Here is a 25,110-nt window from a genome sequence, read left to right on the forward strand (position 1 = left end):
AGAATTTTTTAATTTACATCAAAAACATTGAAATCTGATCACACCTAAATAAGTGATGCAAATTCAGTGCACCGGCTGTTGAAATGGAGGACTTCCGTCCTATGACAAGCCCATGGTAAATTCATCGCTTCTGCGTCAATTTTGCACCACTTCGGGATCCAAAAAGAATATTTTCATTATTTTTTTGCTGGAGGTTCAACTAAGGTTTCTTTTTATTTCATTTTTGTTGTCTTAAGATGTGTTTTACTAAAAGCTTCCTTATTTAATGAAGCCCGCCTAAAGGCGGAATTGGGCATTAGATGGTTAACACACAAAAAAACTATTCTGATTCAATCAGGAAATTAATTGATCCAATTAATTTTTATACCCTCCAACATAGGATGGGGGTATATTAACTTTGTCATTCCGTTTGTAACTCATCGAAATATTGCTCTAAGACCCCATAAAGTACATATATATTCTGAGTCGTGGTGAAATTCTGAGTCGATCTAAGCATGTCCGTCCGTCCGTCCGTCCGTCCGTCTGTTAAAATCACGCTAACTTCCGAACGAAACAAGCTATCGACTTGAAACTTGGCACAAGTAGTTGTTATCGATGTAGGTCGGATGGTATTGAAAATGGGCCATATCGGTCCACTTTTACGTATAGCCCCCATATAAAGGGACCCTCAGATTTGGCTTGTGGAGCCTCTAACAGAAGCATATTTCATCCGATCCGGCTGAAATTTGGTACATGGTATTGGTATATGGTTTCTAACAACCATGCAAAAATTGGTCCACATCGGTCCATAATTATATATAGCCCCCATATAAACCGATCCCCAGATTTGGCTTGCGGAGCCTAAAAGAAAAGCAAATTTCATCCGATCCGGCTGCAATTTGGTACATGATGTTGGTATATGGTATCTAACGACCATGCAAAAATTGGTCCATATCGATCCTTAATTATATATAGCCCCCATATAAACCGATCCCCAGATTTGGCTTGTGGAGCCTCTAAGAGAAGCATATTTCATCCGATCCGTCTGAAATTTGGTACATGGTGTTGGTATATGGTCTCTAACAATCATGCAAAAATTGGTCCACATCGGTCCATAATTATATATAGCCCCCATATAAACCGATCCCCAGTTTTGGCTTGCGAAGCCTCAAAGTGAAGCAAATTGCATCCGATCCGACTGAAATTTGGTACATGATGTTGGTATATGCAAAAATTGGTCCACATCGGTCCATAATTATATATAGACCCCATATAAACCGATCTCCAGATTTGGCTTGCGAAGCCTCAAAGAGAAGCAAATTGCATCCAATCCGGTTGTAATTTGGAACATGGTGTTAGTATATGATCTTCAACAAGCGTGCCAGAATTGGTCCATATCGGTCCATAAGTATATATAGCCCCCATATAAAACGTTCTCCAGATTTGACTTCCGGAGCCTCTTGGATGAGCAAAATTCATCCGATCCGGTTCAAATTAGGAACGTGGTGTTAGTATATGGTCGCTAACAACCATACCAAAATTGGTCCAATCACACAAAAATTGGTCCATATCGGTTCATAATCATGGTTGCCACTAGAGCCAAAAATAGTCTATCAAAATGTTATTTCTATAGAAAATTTTGTCAAAATTTTATTTATATAGAAAATGTTGTCAAAATTTTATTTCTAGAGAAAATTTTGTTAAAATTTTATTCGGTTCATAATAAAATTTTCATCATTGTCAAAATTTTATTTCTATAGAAAATTTTGTTCAAATTTTATTCGGTTCATAATCATGGTTGCCACTCGAGCCAAAAATAATCTACCAAGATTTTATTTCTATAGAAAATTTTTTCAAAAGTTTATTTCTATAGAAAATTTTGTGAAAATTTTATTTCTATAGAAAATTTTGTCAAAATTTTATGTCTACTTTGTCAATCTGAATTATATACGTATTGGATCGATCTTTTTTGATATAATATATACCACGTATGGACTTACATACAATTTAGAAGATGGTGTTAGGAGGTTTTAAGATACCTTGCCATCGGCAAGCGTTACCGCAACTTAAGTAATTCGATTGTGGATGGCAGTGTTTAGAAGAAGTTTCTACGCAATCCACGATGGAGGGTACATAAGCTTCGGCCTGGCCGAACTTACGGCAGTATATAAAGGGTGATTCTTTTGAGGTTAGGATTTTCATGCATTAGTATTTGACAGATCACGTGGGATTTCAGACATGGTGTCAAAGAGAAAGATGCTCAGTATGCTTTGACATTTCATCATGAATAGACTTACTAACGAGCAACGCTTGCAAATCATTGAATTTTATTACCAAAATCAGTGGCAGAAAATCCGCTTTTTTATCGACAAATTTTGTTCAGCGATGAGGCTCATTTCTGGTTGAATGGCTACGTAAATAAGCAAAATTGCCGCATTTGGAGTGAAGAGCAACCAGAAGCCGTTCAAGAACTGCCCATGCATCCCGAAAAATGCACTGTTTGGTGTGGTTTGTACGCTGGTGGAATCATTGGACCGTATTTTTTCAAAGATGCTGTTGGACGCAACGTTACGGTGAATGGCGATCGCTATCGTTCGATGCTAACAAACTTTTTGTTGCCAAAAATGGAAGAACTGAACTTGGTTGACATGTGGTTTCAACAAGATGGCGCTACATGCCACACAGCTCGCGATTCTATGGCCATTTTGAGGGAAAACTTCGGAGAACAATTCATCTCAAGAAATGGACCGGTAAGTTGGCCACCAAGATCATGCGATTTGACGCCTTTAGACTATTTTTTGTGGGGCTACGTCAAGTCTAAAGTCTACAGAAATAAGCCAGCAACTATTCCAGCTTTGGAAGACAACATTTCCGAAGAAATTCGGGCTATTCCGGCCGAAATGCTCGAAAAAGTTGCCCAAAATTGGACTTTCCGAATGGACCACCTAAGACGCAGCCGCGGTCAACATTTAAATGAAATTATCTTCAAAAAGTAAATGTCATGGACCAATCTAACGTTTCAAATAAAGAACCGATGAGATTTTGCAAATTTTATGCGTTTTTTTTAAAAAAAAAGTTATCAAGCTCTTAACAAATCACCCTTTACTTGTTTTTAATTGAAAGTTCTTCCATCACGAAAATGATATTATCATTCACAGTTTTAATTGAACATTAAAAAAATACTTGATTAAAAAAATTAATTGCAATTGCATTAGATGTCCGTGAAGTTTATTTTAGAGGAGACACAAACCGAGCTATGTTTAGTTGGTACAACAGCTCAGCTAAATAATGAACATAGCTCAGTCACGTACGTAGGAAAAATGAATATTAAATAAAATTATGATTTTTTAATACAAACACTATTGTCAGCAGACGAAGGTAAAACATATAATAGAAATATGTATGATGCACTGAAAAAATGTAAAGATTTATTGAATATCTCACAGATTTGGGCAAAATTTGCGTTATAAAACTGAAAGTCAGATTTTAGTATTTGGGCCACTGTGCCAAAAACGGCATCGGGAGAATATACCAAGCACTGGTGGAGACAACTCTCCACGAGTAGAATACGAATCACAAATTAGTTTATCCGATTGGTTAACAGTTTTTGAGGAAATTGGGTCTTAAACTGGAAGTCAGATTTTAGTCCGATTTTAGTATTTGGGCCACTGTGCCAAAAATCGTCATGGGGGGAATATACCAACCACTGGTGGAGGCAGCTCTCCACGAGTAGAATACGAATCAGAAATTAGTTTATGCAATTGGTCAACAGTTTTTGAGGAAATTGGGTCTTAAGCTGAAAGTCAGATTGGGTCCCAAAATCACCTGGCCGATGTATCAGGCTCACTCAGACAATTCAGTCCATTGCGATACCACAGTGGTGAACTTTTCTCTTTGTATAAGTACAACATTCACTTCTTCCGTATTTTGAAAAATTTGATTACAATTTCTACACGGATGAAAAAGACTGTTTTTCATATGTTTGGCTATAAACATTATATGTTTGGAACACAAATTTTTAAACACAATATTTTTGAGTGCAAGCATATAATGTTCATAAACTAGTATAACATGTTTGGGACATATATGTTAATATGTTAGAACATATTATGTTTGGGACATAAAATGTTTGTAAATATAATATGCTTGGATGCAAACATTTATTAATTTAGAAATAGCCTATAAACATATATGTGCTTAGTAGCTTGGAGCGCTATTTAACAGGGAGCGATATTGAATTAAGTTGGTGGTTGTTGCTTGTTATTACAAAATTAACATTTTATTTTTCCTTGGGCAATTGATGAGCTACTTCTTTGATCCTTACAAACTGTGTGGTCCGATGTTCGAATCCCCGTCCGGCAAAAGGTAAAATTAAAATAAAAAAAATCATAAAATTGAATAATTTCTTCTACAATGTTTGTATTACAGAAAAAGGTGCTAAGAACTAAAAAATCTCGTGGAAGTGAGAAAGATGTCGGTGAATATACAATTGGGCAGAAACAAAATTTTGAGCATTCAGGTCGAAAACCTATGTTGTTAGCACCTATATTACCTGTTTATTTTCATAATTCGTTATGATTGTAAATATATAAATAAATAACTAAAATTTTGAGCACAATATTGTTTGGGAGAATTTTTTTAAGCATATAATATTTTTGGGTGCAAAATGCTTCCAAACATATTATATGTTCACATAATAACATATTGTTTTTTGGAAGACAACATTATTGAATTTGGATGCAAAAATACAAAATGTTTGAAACTTAGACTACCCAAACATATATTGTTTAGACTAATATGCTTTCAAACATATTATATATTGGAAGATATCAAACATATAAATGTTTGGGCAATACCCAAAAATGTATATGCTTGAAGCAAAATATGTTTGGGAGTATATGTTACAGAAGCGATTTTTTGTGAGGGTGTAGTTCTAGATGGCTCGTAGAAACTTTGTAATCTATGCAATCTCAATTTCCTTCAAATATTTTTTTGTCAAATACATTAATCTTGAGCTACACAAACTCCATACATTCTTCACTTAAATTAATTTATGGAACAATCATAATCATAAAGCACTTCCGTAGATCAACTTCAACTATATAAGGGCATTATTTTTACTTTCATTTATGACAATAATTCAATACAATTTATTGTGTTCTTATAGAGAAGACATTTAATTACCCAATTGTTAAAATATGATTTTAATTATTATCAACATTTACCTACATTAAATAAGAGTTTATGACAGGAAATTAAAAGTAAACTTTGTTTAATACTAAGATATAAAATCTTACACGGCCATAATGGAATTAATGAATTTGGTATTCACCGGCTAAACAAAATACATTACTATCATAATATATTGTAATCCATTATTGTTTTTATTTTTAAGGTTATTCATAATTAATAGGATTTTTATTTGCCACTTCCACCTGTTATTTTTTTTTTTTTGAGTGGATGAAATAAAGCCAACTGTTCTGCCATATACAGAGATATTGGAATCCAACTTGATTTCAAGTTGTTTTTCTACAATTTTTCTAAATTATTTCCCTCCGGAATTATTTGCAAAACAGTGTTATTTAATGTTTGTATGTAACCGACTGACCGCCAAATCAATTAACTTTCTTCGTTCGATGAAAGTGAAATGAAAACAAATACAGACATTATGACTAGCGGGTAACACAACTTTGTACTTTCAATTGATGATTAAAATAATACCAGTTCCTCAAATTCAAGTTGAAATTGTGTTACTCCCGCCGTCAAATGCATTCAAGATATAACACACACAAACAAATCATCAATGACACACACGCACACAAAAGATAATAAAACAAATATTGATTGAGCACTCAAAAACAACAACAACAACAAGAATGTCAACAAATGTATTTCAAAGCAGAAGTTCATTCTTTCAAACAGGTGTTTTTCCCCCTGGTTTTGAAGTTAACGAACCCTTTAGTTAAAAATGAGATTAGTTTTTTATTTATTTAATACCAAAAGTTTTGCCTTCATTACGTTTGTCTACTTTCTCTATCTAATCCCCATTTTCATATAAACTATGCGATTAATCCATCCAGCTATTAAGGCATATTATACTAAAGTTGAATAGACCATATTATTGTTTTTTTTTTTTTTTGTGAAACAAGGAAGACAGAAGTAATGATTAGAGTCTACCAGACATAATTTTGTTTTCTTTCAATACAATAAGAAATGCGTTGCTTAAGAAATGAAAAACTTTTTGTTTTCAATTATCGGTCATTAGCACTGGATTCGGTGGTATCTGCAACTTGCAATGTACTTATTTGTTAAACAAAAATGGTTTGGAAATTGGTTTATCTAACAAAGGTAAATGAGGGAGTGTGTTATTTTGTAGAACCTTATCCTTTATTTGTTGATAAAACAAAATTGTAATAATTGGTTAATGATGTAGAAATCGATTTCACAATCGGCAAATTAAGAAACCCAATTTGAGAATATTTTTTATTAAACAATTAATGCATGTCTAGTGGTTTGTTTTTGTTTTCTTTCAGTCTCTAGAGTATTGACCGATAGAATTGTTCTAACAAACAAAATTTCATTTAGAATAATAAACAGCTGTCAAAAGTCAGGCCAAGAACCTTAGGGTTCTTTTCTTAAAGAAATAAAATTTTGACAAAATTTTCTAAGGAAATAAAACTTTACAAAAATTTTCTATAGAAATAAAATTGTGACAAAATTTTCTAAAGAAATAAAATTTTGCAAAAATTTTCTATAGAAAAAAATTTTGCAAAAATTTTATATAGAAATAAAATTTTGACAAAATTTTATATAGAAATAAAATGTTGACAAAATTTTATATAGAAATAAAATGTTGAGAAAATTTTGTATAAAAATAAAATTTTAACATTTTGTAGAGAAATAAAATTTTGAAAAAATTTTCTATAGAAATGAAATTTTGACAAAATTTTCAATAGAAATAAAATTTTGACAAAATTCTCTATAGAAAAAAAAATTTGACAAAATTTTCTATAGAAATAAAATTTTGACAAAATTTTCCATAGAAATAAAATTTTGTGAAAATTTTCTACAGAAATAAAATTTTGTGAAAATTTTCTATAGAAATAAAATTTTGTAAAAATTTTCTATACAAATAAAATTTTGACAAAACTTTCTATAGAAATAAAATTTTAACAACTTACTAAAGAAATAGAATTTTGACAAAATTTTATAGAAAAACCAAATTTTGACACAATTTTTCTATAGAAATAAAATGTTGATACAATTTTCTATAGGAATAAATTTTTGATAAAATTTACTATAGAAAAAAAATTTGACAAGGTTTTCTATAAAAATAAAATTTTGAGAAAATTTTTTATAGAAATAAAATTTTGGCAAAATTTGTATAGAAGTAAAATTTTGAGAAAAATTTCTATAAAAAATAAAAATAAAATTGTCACAAAATTTTCTATAGAAATAAAATTTTCTATAGTACTAAAATGTTGGCAAAATTTTATTATAGAAATATAAATTTTGACAAAATTTTGTATAGAAATATAAATTTTGACAAAATTTTCTATATAAATAAAATTTTGACAAAATTTTCTATAGAAACAAAATTTTGACAAAATTTTCTATAGAAATAAAATTTTGAGAAAATTTTCCATAGAAATAAAATGTTGATAAAATTTTCCATAGAAATAAAATTTTGATAACACTTTCTATAGAAATAAAACTTGGACAAAATTTTATATAGAAATAAAACTTGGACAAAATTTTGTATAAAAAAAAAGTTTGAGAAAATTTTCTATAGAAATAAAATTTTGAAAAAAAAAATAATAAAATATTGACACCATATTGTAGAGAAGGTTAGGTTAGGTTAGGTGGCAGCCCGATATATCAGGCTCACTTAGTCTATTCAGTCCATTGTGATACCACATTGGTGAACTTCTCTCTTATCACTGACTGCTGCCCGATTCTATGTTAAGCTCAATGACAAGGGACCTCCTTTTTATAGCCGAGTCCGAACGGCGTTCCACATTGCAGTGAAACCACTTAGAGAAGCTTTGTAACCCTCAGAAATGTCACAAGCATTACTGAGGTAGGATAATACACCGTGTTCGGTCGAAGCAGGAATCGAACCCACGACCTTGTGTATGAAAGGCGGGCGTGCTAACCATTGCACCACGGTGGCTCCCATAAAGAAATAAAATTTTTACATAATATATAGAAATAAATTTTTGAGCAAATTTTCTATAAAAATAAAATTTTGAGAAAAATTTTCTATAGAAATAAAATTTTATTGTTGTTTTTGACCTCAGCTTAAAGCCATGCATTGACTAAACTACAAGTGTAGCTTAACCAACAGAGGAAAAGTATGCTTGTCAAATTTATTTGGGCAAAGCCCTATAGACTGCAAGATGGTTGGATGTACAGCTGTTTCGGAATTACCACATTCCTCATCAGCATCCTCTACTTGAACCTCCCGAGTTTGGCAAAGGAAAAGAGATATGCTGGCAAATTTGTTTAGGCAGTAGCCGACTATCGAACCCTTTTTCGGGAGGTTCAAGTGTAGTTCACTTTGGGTTGTGTGAATTACCCGAATTTATTCTGATAATTGGTTGATAGTTTTGCTGCAAGTAGTCTATAGGGCTTTGCCCAAATAAATTTGACAAGCATACTTTTCCTCTGTTGGTTAAGCTACACTTGTAGTTTAGTCAATGCATGGCTTTAAGCTGAGGTCAACAACAACAATAACGATTGAAGAGAAGCCAAATAATAACAAACAAAACGAAATAAAATTTTGTGAAAATTTTCTATAGAAATAAAATTTTGTGAAAATTTTCTATAGAAATAAAATTTTGTGATAATTTTCTTTAGAAATAAAATTTTGACAACATTTCTTAAATACATAGAATTTTGACAAAATTTTATAGAGCAAAACAAATTTTGAGAAAAATTTCTATGGAAATAAAATTTTGACAAAATTTTCTATACAAATATAATTTTGACAAAATTTTCTATGAAAATAAATTTTGACAAAATTTTCTATGGAAATGAAATTTTGAGAAAATATTCTACAGAGATAAAATTTTGACAACATTTTTTAGAGAAATAGAGTTTTCACAAAATTTTCTAGAGAAAACAAATTTTGACAAAATTTTTTATAGAAATAAAATATTGACAAAATTTTCTATAGAGATAACATTTTGACAAAATTTTATATAGAAATAAAATTTTGACAAAATTTTCTATAGAATAAAATTGTGAGAAAATTTTCTATAGAAATAAAATTTTGACAAAATTTTTATAGAAATAAAATTTTGAGAAAATTTTCTATTGAAATGAAATTTTTAAAATTTACTATAGAGATAAAATTTTGACAACATTTTTTAGAGAAATAGAATTTTCACAAAATTTTCTAGAGAAACCAAATTTTGACAAAATTTTCTATAGAAATAAAATATTGACAAAATTTTCTATAGAGATAAAATTTTGACAACATTTTCTATAGAAATAAAATTTTGACAAAATTTTCTATAATAAAATTTAAAGAAAATTTTCTATAGAAATAAAATTTTGACAAAATTTTCTATAGAAATAAAATTTTAACAAAATTTTCTATAGAAAAAAAAAATTTGACAAAATTTTTCTATAAAAATAAAATTTTGACAAAATTTTCAATGGAAAAAAAATGTTGACAAATGTTTCTATAGAACTAAAATTTTGACAAAGCTTTCTATAGGAATTAAATTTTGAGAAATTTTTCTATAGGAATTATATTTGGAGAAAGTTTTCTATAGTAAAAAATGTTGACAAAACTTTCTATAGAAATAAAATTTTGCCACAATTTTCTACAGAAATAAAATTTTGACAAATTTTTACTATAGAATAAAATTGTGAGACAATTTTCTAAAGAGAGAAAGTTTTGTATAAACATAAAATTTTGAGAAAATTTTGTATAAAAATAAAATTTTGAGAAATTTTTCTATAGACATAAATTTTGAGAAAAAAAAATAATAAAATATTGACACCATATTTTAGAGAAATAAAATTTTTACAAAATATATAGAAATACATTTTTGAGAAATTTTTCTATAGAAATAAAATTTTGTCAAAAATTTTCTATAGAAATAAAATTTTGTCAAAAATTTTCTATAGAAATAAAATTTTGAGAAAAAAATTCTATAGAAATAAAATTTTGACAAAATTTTCTAAAGAAATAAAATTTTGACAAAATTTTCTAAAGAAATAAAATTTGCGAAAATTTTCTATAGAAATAAAATTTTGACAAAATTTTCTATAGAAATAAAATTTTGACAAAATTTTCAATAGAAATATTATTTTATTTCTTTCAAATTTTCACAAAATTTTCTAGAGAAAACAAATTTTGACAAAATTTGTTATAGAAATAAAATATTGACAAAATTTTCTATAGAGATAACATTTTGACAAAATTTTCTATAGAAATAAAATTTTGACAAAATTTTCTATAATAAAATTTTGACAAAATTTTCTATAATAAAATTTTGACAAAATTTTCTATAATAAAATTTTGACAAAATTTTCTATAATAAAATTTTGACAAAATTTTCTATAATAAAATGTTGACAAAATCTTCTATAGAAATAAAATTTTGACAAAATTTTCTATAGAAATAAAATTTTTTCGAAAATTTTCTATTGAAATAAAATTTTAACAACATTTTTTTAAAGAAACAAATTTTGACAAAATTTTTTATAGAAATAAAATTTTGACGGAATTTTCTATAGAAATATAATTTTGACAAAATTTTCTATAGAAATAAAATTTTGACAAAATTTTCCATGGAAATAAAATTTTGACAATATTTTCTATAGAAATAAAATTTTGATAAAATTTTTTCTAGAAATAAAATTTTGACAAAATTTTCTATATAAATAAAGTTCTGACAAAATTTTCTATAGAAATAAAAATTTGAGAACATTTTTTTAAAGAAATAAAATTTAGCCACAATTTTCTATAGAAATAAAATTTTGGCAAATTTTTCTATTGAAATAAAATCTTGCCACAATTTGCTATATAAATAAAATTTTGACAAAATTTTACTATAGAATAAAATTGTGAAAAAATTTTCTAAAGAAATAAAATTTTGAGAAAATGTTGTATAAAAATAAATTTTTGTCAAAATTTTTCTATAGAAATAAAATGTTGACAAAATTTTCTATAGAAATAAAATTTTGCAAAAATTTTCTATAGAAATGAAATTTTGAGAAAATTTTTCTATAGAAATAAAATTTCATAAAATTTTACAAACTTTTTTGTAGAAATAAAAATTTGACAACATTTTTTATAGAAATAATATTTTGACAAATTTTTCTATAGAAATAAAATTTTAACAAAATTTTGTATAATTCCTCCTTTTTTAGTCTTATTATATTTCTGTCCTTTGTGATCAATGTCAGATCAAAAACTCACAGATAACCTCCATTTGATGGCCAAGCAGTGATATTAAAATAATAACAATTTAATCGCTATTACCTGGAGAAACCTGTTTCATTATTGTATTACCCATGTAATTTATTAAACATTATGTTGTTAAATAAAATACTTACCGTTTAACCATTTTGTTGGTTATGCCCGAATTGTTTTCCTGTAGAGATCCAATATCGTCGGATTTATTATAATCCAGTTTTGAAAATATTTTTATGCGACGGAAATTAATTTTGCTTAATTAGAATAGCAATGATGATGAACACGATGACAACGGCGACGACGACGACGGTTTTTGTGATTTTCGAAAGAGTTTTCTTTGAATTTTCGTTTTGGTATACGATACTACACTTGTGATACTCTTCAAAAGTATTCGACGAAACTTCTTTGTTCATATGATTAGAACGCCAGAAGCTGCTGCTACAAAAACAACAAACAAAACAAAAAATAAAAGACAAAAGATTTTTAGAAGTGATCTACTTTACACTCTACTATGTAGAGGCCCATGGTGGTGGTGATTTTTTTTTTAATTTACACTTTTCACTTGTCTAGGAAAAACGATTTCTTTGTCTTCCTCTCTATGGCAGCAGTGTGGTGGGGGGCTTGAGTTGTTTGTTCTTTTCATCATCATCATCATCACCGTAATCACCAGCAACATACAATGGACAAACACAATATTGATAGAAGTTATTTTTGTTGTTGTTGTGTGTGTGTGTGTGTGTGCTTAGAGTAGAGATCTAATATTTTATCTTTCCTATTTTACTGTTCTTGCAGCAATCCATCACAAGGGGGCGGGTAAATGATGTTTGTGAGGAGACAGATAAAAACAACAAACATCCAAAAAACATCAAAAACACACATAGCGGATCAGCAGAGTTGCCATGTACTCATTAAATTTACTGATTCACAGTATCGACAAATGGACACGGATGCTTGTGTAAGTAAACGATATTTGTAACCAAAATATTTTTAACTTTTTCAAAATTAAAATTAAAAAATCGGGTTTTTGTGATTTTTTATAACGTAGACTTTGTCAGTTCTTGCATATTTTGCAAAAATTCTATTGTTTATATTTTTTTTTTTTCAAAAACAAAAATACTAAATTTTCGGTTTCCTAAAATTTTGGATAAATAGACCTATAAATTTGACTAATGGAAAATTTACTGTTCTTTAAATGTAAGTAAAAAAAAAAACAATTTGAAGATATTTTTGATGGATTTAATTTTTTTCTGAAAAATTTTTATCGTTAATTTCCTAATTGGTCTATGATTTTATAGGCAGAACTAATGGCAAATTTACTGCTCGTTAACTGTAAGTAAAAAAAAAAACAATTTGAAGATATTTTTGATGGATTTAATTTTTTTCTGAAAAATTTTTATCGTTAATTTCCACTACTTGATAATTTTTTTTTTCACTTTCATTGCGCTAAAGTTTCAAAGATCATGAATAATCTATAAACACGGTTTGGAAAAGTGACCATTTTTGGAATTTGTGATTTTTTTCTTTTTTTTATAATGACGTCATCTTGGTTGTGAAATTCACGACAAACATTTTAACTATGAGAAATTTCCTTAAGTTAGGTAAAGTGGCTGCACATCATTGAAAGCTCATTTAGTACATTGTGGTGACATCTCAGTTTTATCAATGAGTGCTGCAAGATTCCACGTCTAGCTCAATGTCAAAAGAACCTACTTTTTATAGCCGAGTCCTAACGGCGTTCCACACCAGTGTTGCCAGTATTTTCCGGGCTTTTGTCCCCAAAATGGATCGCTTTTATCTTTAAAAAATCCCCAATTTAATTTAAAATTCCCCATAAAAATCCCCAAGAAATTGTTGGCAAGTTTTTTGAAAAAAAAGTAAACGAATAGACTCTGCTGTAGAAAATCCGTACAAAATTAAAAAAAAAAAAACTTTTTAAATAAAATAAAAATGTGCAATTGAATGAAGATTTCAAAACACAAAACCAGGAGACGGGTGCTCAAAATATCATCCGATACCAGCCCCATCAGAGTTAATTATTGGTATAAAGAGTCATCGAGTAATCTTATGCAAATCCTCGCTCGAGAAATAAAAATGGGAGTTCGGTCAACATATAGTCAAGAAATAAAATTGACTTATCGATCAAAATGCGTTGCTGTCCCGATATGAACTCTACTCTGTATGTGTGGGATATGGGATACATGTTCAAAATCAGTGATGTACGCATATGAGTCCTTACGAAATAATTTCACAATAGTAAAAAATTTCTTAGGAAAAAGAGTAAATTATAAAGAAGCTCTTGGGGAACCCAAATAAATTCCTTGGAATAAAGAGGAGGAAAGTTTTTTTATTTTTTTGAGAATCTCTGTACTTCTTTAAGCATTTTTTTTAAGCATATAAAGAATTTCATATAAACCATAGTTCTTACTGTGATAATTACTCGTATACTGAACAAATATCGAAAATTCCCCACAAAAATCCCCAAATTTGTGGAAATTCCCCACCAAATTCCCAAGTCCCCAAATCAAAAATTTTGTCCCCATCCACGAAAAAATATCCCCGATTTGGGGAAAAAATCCCCAATACACTGTTCCACACTGCGGCGAAACCACATAGATAAGCTTTGCCATTTAGAAATGTCTCAGAGGGAATAATCCACCGCTGAAAAACATTTTTGTGTTTGGTCGAAACTGAGATTAAACCTTGGCCCTTTGCACCTAAGGCGGGCATGCTAACACTGTTGCCACTCGATCCAAAAAATAATCTACCAAAATTTGAAGAAAATTTTGTCGAAACTGAGATTAAATTTGGTCAAAAGTGAATAAATAATAATAACTAAATAATTCCTTTTTGCAGTTTCTAAGTTCTATAGATAATTTTGTGAAAATGTTATTTCTATGGAAAATTTTGTCAAAATTTTATTTCTAAAGAAAATTTTGTCAAAATTTTATTTCTAAAGAAAATTTTGCAAAATTTTATTTCTAAGGATAATTTTGTCAACATTTTTTTATAGAGAACTTTACCAACATATTATCAAAATTTAGTCAAATTTTTTTCTACAGACAACTTTTATTACAGAAGAACTTCGTCAAAATTTTTTTCTATTGAAAAATGTTTCAAAATTTTTTCTATAGAAAATTTTATCAAAATTTTTTTCTATAGAAAATTTTGTCAAATTTGTTTTCTATTAAAAATTTTGTCAAAATTGGATATAGAAAATTTTTTCAATTTTTTTTTTTCTATATTTTGTTTGCATTACTTTCTATAGCAGATTTTGTCAACATTTTACTCCTAGAAAAAAAGGTTGTCAACATTTTATTCCTATAGAAAAATTTGCCAAAATTGTGTTATTACAGAAAAATTTTTTAAGATTTTATGTTAAAAAATATTATGTCATAATTTTATTCTTATAGAAAATTTTGCCAATATTTTATTCCTATAGAAAACTTTGCCAAAATTTTATTCCTACACAGAAAAAAATTTCACGAACATTTTTTCAATTAAAATCTTGAGTTTTACAAAATATTCAATCAAAAATTTAATTGAATCAACAAAGTTTTTAATTGAATCAAAAATCAATCACACAAATTAATAGTATCAATTAATTTTCTAATTGACTGTCAATTAATTTTTTAATTGATACTATAATTTCTGTGATTGTAGACATTTCAATTAAAATATTAATTGGATCAATTAATTTCGTGATTGAATCAGACACATTTTTTTATGTGTGTATACAAAATTTCTGCAGTACCTCTTAGGTGGAGAGGAATGTTTTGCAAAATCTATCAAAACATCAGGAATTCTACAAATCTACCAAACTTTGGCAACCGTGCATGCTAGCAATTGAACCACTGTGAAGCCCTTGATAATTCCGGCAAAATTACGGAGTACAGCATTTTGGAATCCCTTATGAAGTCCATTGAAGTGAATTTTTCCTTATTTCTTGAATTTTATTGGAGTTTCATTCCATTCCAAGTGCAAACTATACATTGGCAACCCTGCTTAAGAATACTAAGATGTGTAGAAGATAAATTGGTTTTTGAAGTTTCATTATTGCTGCGGGTGTGTGTGTGTTATTTCGCTTCTACTGCACCCTTCTCTTCTTTGCGTTTTAAGAATATTTCAAAATTCCCAAAATATAACAGGACAACAACAACAACAACTGCGATGGCAACGACCAATGGTGGCGACAGTGAACACAAAAATGGATCGGATCTGTGGCGACAGTGTCGGCCCAATTGGAAAGTTTTAACAAATGGCCAGGCCAACAATAAGAGTTAGAACATCGGATAAAATTGAATTTTGGATAGAACTCATAATATGATGCATATGATGATCAAACAAAGGAAATTGAAATTGCTTTACTTGGTATGATGATGATGATGATGGTAGGATGAAAATGAGAGAGGTATTTTTTTTTTTTGTTTTTATGCTGATGGCCTCTGTGAGGTTGTGTTTTTCTTTTTGCAAATATGTCGATGTTTACATTTATTAAGAAGCCTGGTATGTCAGTCCGTATGTTTGTGCATGGAGTTCCAAGCAGGAGTATTTGGTGTTTTATTGTGCATGCGTGTATGTGTGTGTGTATCTGCCTCTCCGAGGCAAGAGTGTATTTGCTCATCATATGAAATTTAATGTGGTGGCTTAATCAAGCAAAGCAAAACCAATGAACAATCCAAAACATACCCGCCCCCGCCAATGATACGTTAAAGCGCACACACTTAACACTCATAAAAACCCTCACCCTTCCCACCCATCAACGAAAAACACCACACACAGCAACAACAAAAACAATGAACTTCATGAAAAGAAAGAAAAACATGACAGTGCATATGCGCGTGTGGATGTGTACAAGTATGAGGATGACGACGAGCAATGAAGATGGTGGTGGCGATGTTTTGCTGTTGTTGTTGGTGTGTATGCCTTTGAGGGGGGAAATCCAAATTTGCGTTCCAATTTTTCCTTTTTATGTATTTTGAACTCATTGATATGATGATGGAGAGAAAAGCACCAAACCACAAAAAGAACACCAAAGGCCAAATGATTTATTTCACATTTTTAAATGTCATTGTTTAACACAAAACGCGCCGTGCTAATTGCATTATTTTTGCAGCCTTTTGAAATTCTTGTATACATCATTTCTTTTATACATCATCATATGCGTTTCAACGTAACTTTTGTTTTCTTGCATTATTTTGCCAGCCATTTACATGCATTTATAATCGTTCAGCTTTATTTTGCAATTCTTTTGATTTATACATATATTCTTAATTGAATTACACTTATTTTTAATAACAACCAACAACAAACACTTTTAGTATTACAAAGCTTTCAATATATATATATTTTTTTTCAAAATTTTTCTTGGAAAACTCAATTTATATTTTTTAAAATCGATTTTATGTTTTTTCTTGCATATCGAGAACTTCGACTTCGTTTTTGTATTTTTGTGTTATTTCTAAAAAAAAAAACAAGTTTCGCCCTTCCAACATTAGCAGCAATAACTACTCATAACTCCATCCATGTAGGAGAGGAAAAATAGAATTTTTCAACACCAATTATTGGAGCCACTTTAGTTTACTACGTTAGGTTATAAACTTTTTTGTGTAAATACTTTACATTTTTCATGCACCTTTAATCTATTCAATTATTCTTTTTGTTTAACTTTATTTTTTCTACAACACGAATTGTTTCGACGTCTTGCACATAGTGTGTCTGCGATTAGGACAGAAAAAATTAACTGCACACGAATTCTGCTTGCTTGGAGAGACTTCGATTATAATTGTTTCGGTATGTCAAATAAAGGCTAACATCCCTGTACGCTGAGCAGAAGTAATCGGTTCAAGTGAGTGTCAGAGAGAAGATAATGCAACTCTGGCTTCGAATGTAAGAAACGCAAGGGTTGTTTACACTAAAAGAAATATATACGTTCACACGAATTTTTATCTCTTATCGCTTACGTGAAATTTCACTGTTCATTCAATTTGAGATGGAGGCATAAATCTACTTTAGTACAAGTTGTCCGATTGGTCTAATTTTTGGCCAGCGTATAGACTTTTCGATTCTAAACACAAAATGTAAGGTCTCGTTTTGTCGCAAAGGACTATAATCGGAGTTAAGCGTCGTCCAAATTATAATTTTTTTTCCGGACGGAATGTCAGTGTTTGTAAAGAATCTTACAGTGCGACCAATCGATACGAATTGTCGGCGATGACTTAATAATCAGTAAATGTGTTATCGATCCCATAAACATGCAGCATTCCTTCGGACTTAACTTATGATGTGGCCAATATCTGGTATATGTTCGACACGAGCACTGTAGTCCGGACAAAAATTAAAATCTAAACGGCGCATTACGTGCCCCTAAAGTTTCTATTACCATGTATAGTGGATTTCGTCCTAAATATAATATATTTTTAAGACATATAAAAACTCCATAACGTCGCGTTATACGCTTTACAGACTATCAGTTATTACGGACGTAATGTCGGTGTTGGTAAAGAATCTTACAGTGTGTCGGATCGATACGACTTGTCGGTGATGACTAAATAATCGGTAAATGTGTTATCGATCCCATAAACATGCAGCAGTATTGATTATGCCTTCGGACTTAACTTATAATGTGCACAATATATGGGATATGTTCGACACGAGCACTGTCGTCCGGAATAACTGATAATTTGTAAAGCGTATTAGCCCACTTTATGCGCAGTGCAGACTATAACTGTATCCGGACGACAGTGCTCGTGTCGAACATATCCCATACATTGGCCAGATTATAAGTTAAATCCGAAGGCATAATCGATACTGCTGCATGTTTATGGGATCGATAACACTTTAACTGATTATTTAGTCATCGCCGACAAGTCGTATCGATCCGACACATTGTAAGATTCTTTTCAAACACAGACATTCCGTCCGGAAAAACTTAATGTCTGGAAGACGAAAATCCCACACATTGGACACAATATAAGTTCCCTGCCAACATTTTTTGAATTTAGGGACTCTTTTGAGAATCCCCACTACGTCGAAAACAATCATATACGACATCAAAAACTCGTCGGAAAAGCGCCGTCACTATTGAGAAGTTGTACCACGCCAAGTTACTACAAAAATGTTTCGCATGAGTGCAATTATTAGGTGCCTTTATAGATCAATTTAGAACGACGCCAATAAGGGACCCTCCAAACAATCAGAAAAAGTGCATTTTAAGATAGTTGTAAAAGAATCATTGTGGTCGAGTAAAACACGTTTGTTTAGATATTTATTAATTTGATTAAACATTTACAAATTCTTAAAAATATAACATTTATACCACTATCACATTACCCTGCCAGCATTTCAAAGTTCCATTTCATCTTCATCGCTACCACAGACTCGTAAATGTCACTACAACCATCCTACTGTGATGGGGGGCAGCATATCATAAAGTACAAAATGTACTTCATACATGTATTTTGCCATCACTACTTTTACAAAAGCCATTTTATTTTTTATGAAACGCCAAGCGCAACCAGCTTGTTATATTTTATTTAAATAAAAACGAAAATAAAGTTCCGAAAACATAGATTTTACGCTTAAAATTGTGAAAGGTATATTGGTGAACAATTTTTGATTTTCCAAATGGAATAAAGTGATTGTTTTTCAAATATTTTACAGACATAAAAACACTGGCTGATAGACGCTGCAACATGTAACTCGCTACTTGTAACTCTACCTCATCATTAATGCAAAAAATTATGTTAAATGTGATGTGATAGTGGTATAAATGTTATATTTTTAAGAATTTGTAAATAATTAATCAAATTATTAAATATCTAAACAAACGTGTTTTACTCGACCACAATGATTCTTTTACCACTATCTTAAAATGTGCTTTTTCTGATTGTTTGGAGGGTCTCTTATTGGCGTCGTTCTAAATTGATCTATAAAGGCACCTAATAATTGCACTCATGCGAAACCTTTTTGTAGTAACTTGGCGTGGTACAATTTCTCAATAGTGACGGCGCTTTTCCGACGAGTTTTTGATGTCGTATATGATTGTTTTCAACGTACTGGGGATTCTCAGAAGCGCCCCCAAATTCAAAAAATGTTGGCAGGGTTACATTTAACATAATTTTTGGCATTAATGATGATGTTGAGTTACAAGTAGCGAGTTATGCGCTTTACAGACTATCAGTTATTCCGGACGACAGTGCTCGTGTCGAACATATCCCATATATTGTGCACATTATAAGTTAAGTCCGAAGGCATAATCGATACTGCTGCATGTTTATGGGATCGATAACACATTTACCGATTATTTAGTCATCGCCGACAAGTCGTATCGATCCGACACACTGAAAGATTCTTTATAAACACCGACATTCCGTCCGGAATAACTGATAATCTGTAAAGCGCTTTACATGTTGCTGCGTCTATCAACCAGTGTTTTTATTCCATGGAGGCAGCGTGTCTGTAAAATATCTGAAAAACAATCACTTTATTCCATTTGGAAAATCACCAAATTGTTCACCAATATACCTTTCACAATTTTAAGCGTATAATATATGTTTTCAGAACTTTATTTTCGTTTTTATTTAATTAAAATATAACAAGCTGGTTGCGCTTGGCGTTTCACAATCTTGCAGTGTGGCCGAACGCTAAGAATTGTCGGAGTTAAGTAAAATATCGATAAACGAGTTAACAAGATGCAGTATCGATTATGTCTTCGAGCATAACGTATAGTGTGACCAATGTATCAAATCTACTTTTGAAAAAGTTGTTCACAAAACTCAAACAAAAATTTGGGGATAGGAGAAGGCTTTTCAAAGAGAAAATGTAAGGTAGAAATATTGTCGGAAAATCCTAGTTTTCGAAATATCGACCATTGAAAATCGGTATCTTCAGGGGTTATTTGGTAATTCTAGCAGCAATTTTTCATGAAATTAATGAAATTTCAAAGTGAAAATCGAGATATCGACCTTTGAAAATTGGAGTAAAGATGACCGGCCCTCTGCTGGGGTTTGAGACGTCTTTCTATGGATAGAGTCCAATGCGTCTTCCAGACTATACGTTTTTCCCGACGGAATGTCTGTGTTTATAAAGAATTTTACAGATACGAATTGTCGGCGATGACTAAATAATCGGTAAATGTGTTATCGATCCCATAAACATGCAGTAGTATCGATTATGCCTTCGGACTTAACTTATAGTGTGCACAATATATGGGATATGTTCGACACGAGCACTGTCGTCCGGCATAACTGATAGTCTGTAAAGCGCATAACAGATACGTTTTCTTTCAGTTGGTTGAAAATGCGACCCAATGGCTAACGAATCTATTAATGTGAAGGACCCATGTGATAGTTTGGCAACTCCATTACCAACTATGAATAAATCTATTACAACAATTTGTAATAGATCAATTAAGCGGCATAAAAGCTAATGGCAACTCCACTGTTTGACAGATTGCATTTCTCTTGTTTTCCATAATAAAGGAAAAACATATTTTGCATCGATTAATAAATCATGTCATATCAATTATATCGCAACACTACCTTGGGTAATACATTGCAAGAAAGTCTGGATGAATTAATACAGGTAATTTTGAGTATGGATTTCCCCATCGATGGTATAGAGCTAAAGTTTTTTTCTCCGCTTTCTCACTTTCCTTGTAGTATGGACAAATTACTCCTGGTCTGGCATTTAAGGTCCTGCTGCAATTCGATAAGTGTATTAATAATGCGTTGAGCCAGCGTGTTAAGGCTCGAGTAACATTTAAGGCAAATAAACTAAATACCTACCGCTTTTGTGACAATGTTTGGACACTGATGTTAAATGAGGTGGAATTCCGAGAAGTTCATGAATTTGCCAAAGTTGATAAAGTGAAAATAGTCGCATGCGATGGAAAGAGTGGAGAATTCAATTAGAGGTGCCAAATTCATCTTTACCTATGCTAATTTGAATAATTATCTCAATTTGTATGGCATAATTCAAACTTTATTAGTTCATAGTTGCAACCAATATTGGGACTCGTATATTAATGTAAATGCTTGGATGATATTACAGTTACCGCAAAATTGGTTTCATATATATATACGGCTCGGACATGGACAACGGCATCTATATATATAAAAAAAATACACACTATAACAGATTAATTACTACAACGTAGTTTAAGTTCTTTTCTAAAAATAAATTTAATTTAAATGGCAAATTTTATATGTTTATAGAATATTTTCCAAACTAAGTTAATGATGTGGTGCCTCATTCACTTATATTATACAAAGTCAAGCAGATTTAAAACAACTATGTGTAATCCACCACACAATATTCTGATGTTTTGGCGGAAACCACCAAATGATGGGAATAACTTTGAAACCAATCTAGTTACGATATGACGAGCGAAACCAACCTCAATCAATATTGTTTATTACAATCGTTGACACTTGCCAGGAGATTTACTAGGAAATGTCTACTGTGAAAGTCTGGCGAGTTATATGAGTTATTTATAAAAGTCTATACCAATTGTGGCGATTTTTGTATCAAAATTTAATAACATCGGGTAAGAAGTAAGTAAACATCATTTATTATCCTCAATATCTAAAGAAGATAACATAGAAAATTGCCTGGATTTTTTTTTAATGAGCTTTATAAAAATCAAACCGATTCGTTTGACCTTGCAAGATTAATATAATACCATAAGAAATTCCGGGAAATAAAATTTTGACAAAATTTTCCATAGAAATAACATTTTGACAAAATTTTCTATAGAAATAAAATTTTTGCTAAATTTGCTATAGAAATAAAATTTTGACAAAATTTTCTATAAAAATAAAATTTTGAAAAAATTTTGTATAGAAATAAAATTTTGAAAAAAAATTTGTATAGAAATAAAATTTTCTATAGGAATAAAATTTTGACAAAATTTTCTATAGAAATAAAATTTTAGCAAAATTTTCTATAGAAATAAAATTTTGACAAAATTTTCGATAGAAAAATAAAAAAAGGCTATTCGATTGATATGAAATTTTGACAAAATTTTCTATAGAAATAAAATTTTCTATACAAATAAAATTTTGACATTCTTTTCCTCTGTTGGTTAAGCTACACTTGCAGTTTAGTCAATGTATGGTTTTAAGCTGCAATAAAAAACAACAACAATGCTTAAAGAACAAAACAAACAATAATAAAACAAAAAGAATGGAAATGAAATTTTGACAAAATTTTCAATAGAAATCAAATTTTGACAAAAATTCACTTTCATTAATTTTCTATAGAAATAAAAATGACAAAATTTTCTATAGAAATAAAATTTTGACAAATTTTTCTATAGAAATAAAATTTTGACAAAATTTTCTATAGAAATAAAATTTTGACAAAATTTTCTATAGAAATAATTTTTTGGCAAAATTTTTTAAAGAAATAAAATTTTGATAAAATTTTCTATAGAAATAAAATTTTGACAAAATTTACTGTAGAAGTAAAATCTATAGAAATAAAATTTTAACAAAATTTTCTATACAAATAAAATTCTGACAAAATATTCTATAGAAATAAAATTTCGATAAAATTTTCGATAGAAATAAAATTTTGAAAAAATTTTCTATAGAAATAAAATTTTGTTGTTTTTGATCTCAGCTTAAAACCATGCATTGACTAAGCTAACAGAGGAAAAGTATGCTTGTCAAATTTATTTGGGCAAAGCCCTATAGACTGCATGATGGTTGGATGTACAGCTGTTTTGGAATTACCACATTCCTCATCAGCATCCTCTACTTGCAGCAAAACTATCAACCAATTATCAGAATAAATTCGGGTAAATCACTCAACCCAAAGTGAACTACACTTGAACCTTCCGAAAAAAGGTTTGATAGTCGGCTACTGCCTAAACAAATTTGCAAGCATATCTCTTTTCCTTTGCCAAACTCAAATCATCGATTTGAATGTAGTTGGCTGGGTATGTTTTTGAGCGTGCTTTCTCTATCTTCATTCGTTTTGTTTGTTATTGTTGGTTTCTCTTCAATCATTATTGTTGTTTTTGATCTCAGCTTAAAACCATGCATTGACTAAACTACAATTGTAGCTTAACCAACAGAGGAAAAGTATGCTTGTCAAATTTTGTCAAAATTTTCGATAGAAATAATAATAAAAAGCTTTTCGATTGATAAGAAATTTTGACAAAATCTTCTATAGAAATAAAATTTTAGCAAAATTTTCTATACAAATAAAATTTTGACAAAATTTTCCATAGAAATAATATTTTGACAAAATTTTCTATAGAAATAACATTTTGACAAAATTTTTTATAGGAATAACATTTTGACAAAATTTTCTATAGAAATAAAATTTTGACAAAATTTTCTATAGAAATAAAATTTTGACAAAATTTTTTATAGAAATAAAATTTTGACAAAATTTTCTGTAGAAATAAAATTTTGACAAAATTTTCTATAGAAATAAAATTTTGACAAAATTTTCTATAGAAATAAAATTTTGACAAAATTTTCTATAGAAATAAAATTTTGACAATCTATCTTTTTTTAAATATGGCAGATTTTTGGTAAAATTTTCTTATTGTTTTGGTAGATTATTTTTGGCATTAGTGGCAACCTACTCGGTTAAAATTTATCGGAAAAACGCCTTCCCTATTGACAAGTTGTACCACACCAAGTTACTAAATAGAAGGGTTGAAAGTATCTTTACTATTCGTCATAGAAAAACGACTGCTTTTAATAGCAAACTGCTGTTTTTGAACAGACAAAAAACTGACCGAACGCGAAGATTATTTACAATTTTTTAACATTTGTATTTTTTAATTGAAGGAACCAAGAGGTTTCTATACATTAAACTTCTATGTGGTCATATAGAAACCCTTGATCTGCGAGAAAATGTGGTTAGCAGAAAAATTTGTTCTGGACCTGGCTAAATCTCTCATGCCAAAGTCCAAAGAATGACCTAATTAAGTCTCTTACGTTTTTGCAGTTTTATTATAAAAGTTTTTTTTAAGCAGAAATAAAACGGTTCTGTAAATTTTAGTTCGTTCATTCAAATGGTGGCATTAAAAGCCAAAGCAGAGTAAAAACAAATGAAAAATGCCCCAAATGAAGAATGTCCCAAAACAAAAATGAAAAATTGCCCCAAAAACAGCCCAACAATTTTGGGGTTTATAACATATTTTTGAGTTGGAATATTTTTCATATATGTTATGAACGAATCCCCAGTTTTCAGTTTCTCGCAATGGACTTTGGTAGTAACACGAAAATTAAAACTTTTAAAAATATATATATAGAAATCAACAATAATTGATTGGTATGCAAAATTCAAGCGTAGTGAAATGAGCACGGAGGACGGTGAACGCAGTGGACGCCCGAAAGAGGTGGTTACCGACGAAAACATCAAAAAATCCACAAAATGATTTTGAATGACCGTAAAATGAAGTTGATCGAGATAGCAGAGGCCATAAAGATGTCAAAGGAACGTGTTGGTCATATCATTCATCAATATTTGGATATGCGGAAGCTTTGTGCAAAATGGGTGCCGCGTGAGCTCACATTTGACCAAAAACTACAACCTGTTGATGATTCTGAGCGGTGTTTGCAGCTGTTAACTCGTAATACACGCGAGTTTTTCCGTCGATATGTGACAATGGATGAAACATGGCTTCATCACTACACTCCTGAGTCCAATCGACAGTCGGCTGAGTGGACAACGACC

The 25,110-nt window shown here is 30.1% G+C and overlaps 2 protein-coding genes across 4 annotated transcripts in view; one reads left to right on the forward strand and one right to left on the reverse strand.

Annotated features, from left to right (window-relative positions):
* Positions 1-17,188, reverse strand: part of Pli (E3 ubiquitin-protein ligase pellino) — a 180,714-nt gene extending 163,526 nt beyond the window's left edge. Inside the window, exons 1-2 of one of the 3 annotated variants that reach the window (XM_075289538.1) lie at positions 17,032-17,188; positions 11,553-11,850 (exon numbers count right to left, since the gene is read on the reverse strand). In XM_075289538.1, the coding sequence (XP_075145653.1) occupies positions 11,553-11,563 (11 nt within the window). In that variant the 5' untranslated portion in view covers positions 11,564-11,850; positions 17,032-17,188. The remainder of the gene's footprint in view (positions 1-11,552; positions 11,851-17,031) is intronic. The other 2 variants (XM_075289547.1, XM_075289556.1) reach the window with 2 other exon arrangements.
* A 3,648-nt stretch (positions 17,189-20,836) lies between these two features.
* Positions 20,837-21,610, forward strand: TfIIA-S (general transcription factor IIA subunit 2). Its single transcript, XM_075289567.1, has 2 exons — positions 20,837-20,994; positions 21,072-21,610. The coding sequence occupies exons 1-2, from the start codon at positions 20,923-20,925 to the stop codon at positions 21,321-21,323; spliced, it is 324 nt and encodes a 107-aa protein (XP_075145682.1). The 5' UTR covers positions 20,837-20,922; the 3' UTR covers positions 21,324-21,610.
* The last annotated feature ends 3,500 nt before the right edge of the window (positions 21,611-25,110 follow it).

The sequence above is a fragment of the Haematobia irritans genome, chromosome 1 (genome assembly GCF_050003625.1).
Source record: "Haematobia irritans isolate KBUSLIRL chromosome 1, ASM5000362v1, whole genome shotgun sequence".
Lineage (NCBI taxonomy): Eukaryota > Metazoa > Arthropoda > Insecta > Diptera > Muscidae > Haematobia > Haematobia irritans.

Coding starts and splice junctions, on each gene's coding strand:
- TfIIA-S (XM_075289567.1), top strand. CDS start 20,923: ATGTCATATCAATTATATCGCAACACTACCTTGGGTAATACATTGCAA. Junction 20,995..21,071: donor GTCTGGATGAATTAATACAG/GTAATTTTGAGT, acceptor CTTTCCTTGTAG/TATGGACAAATTACTCCTGG.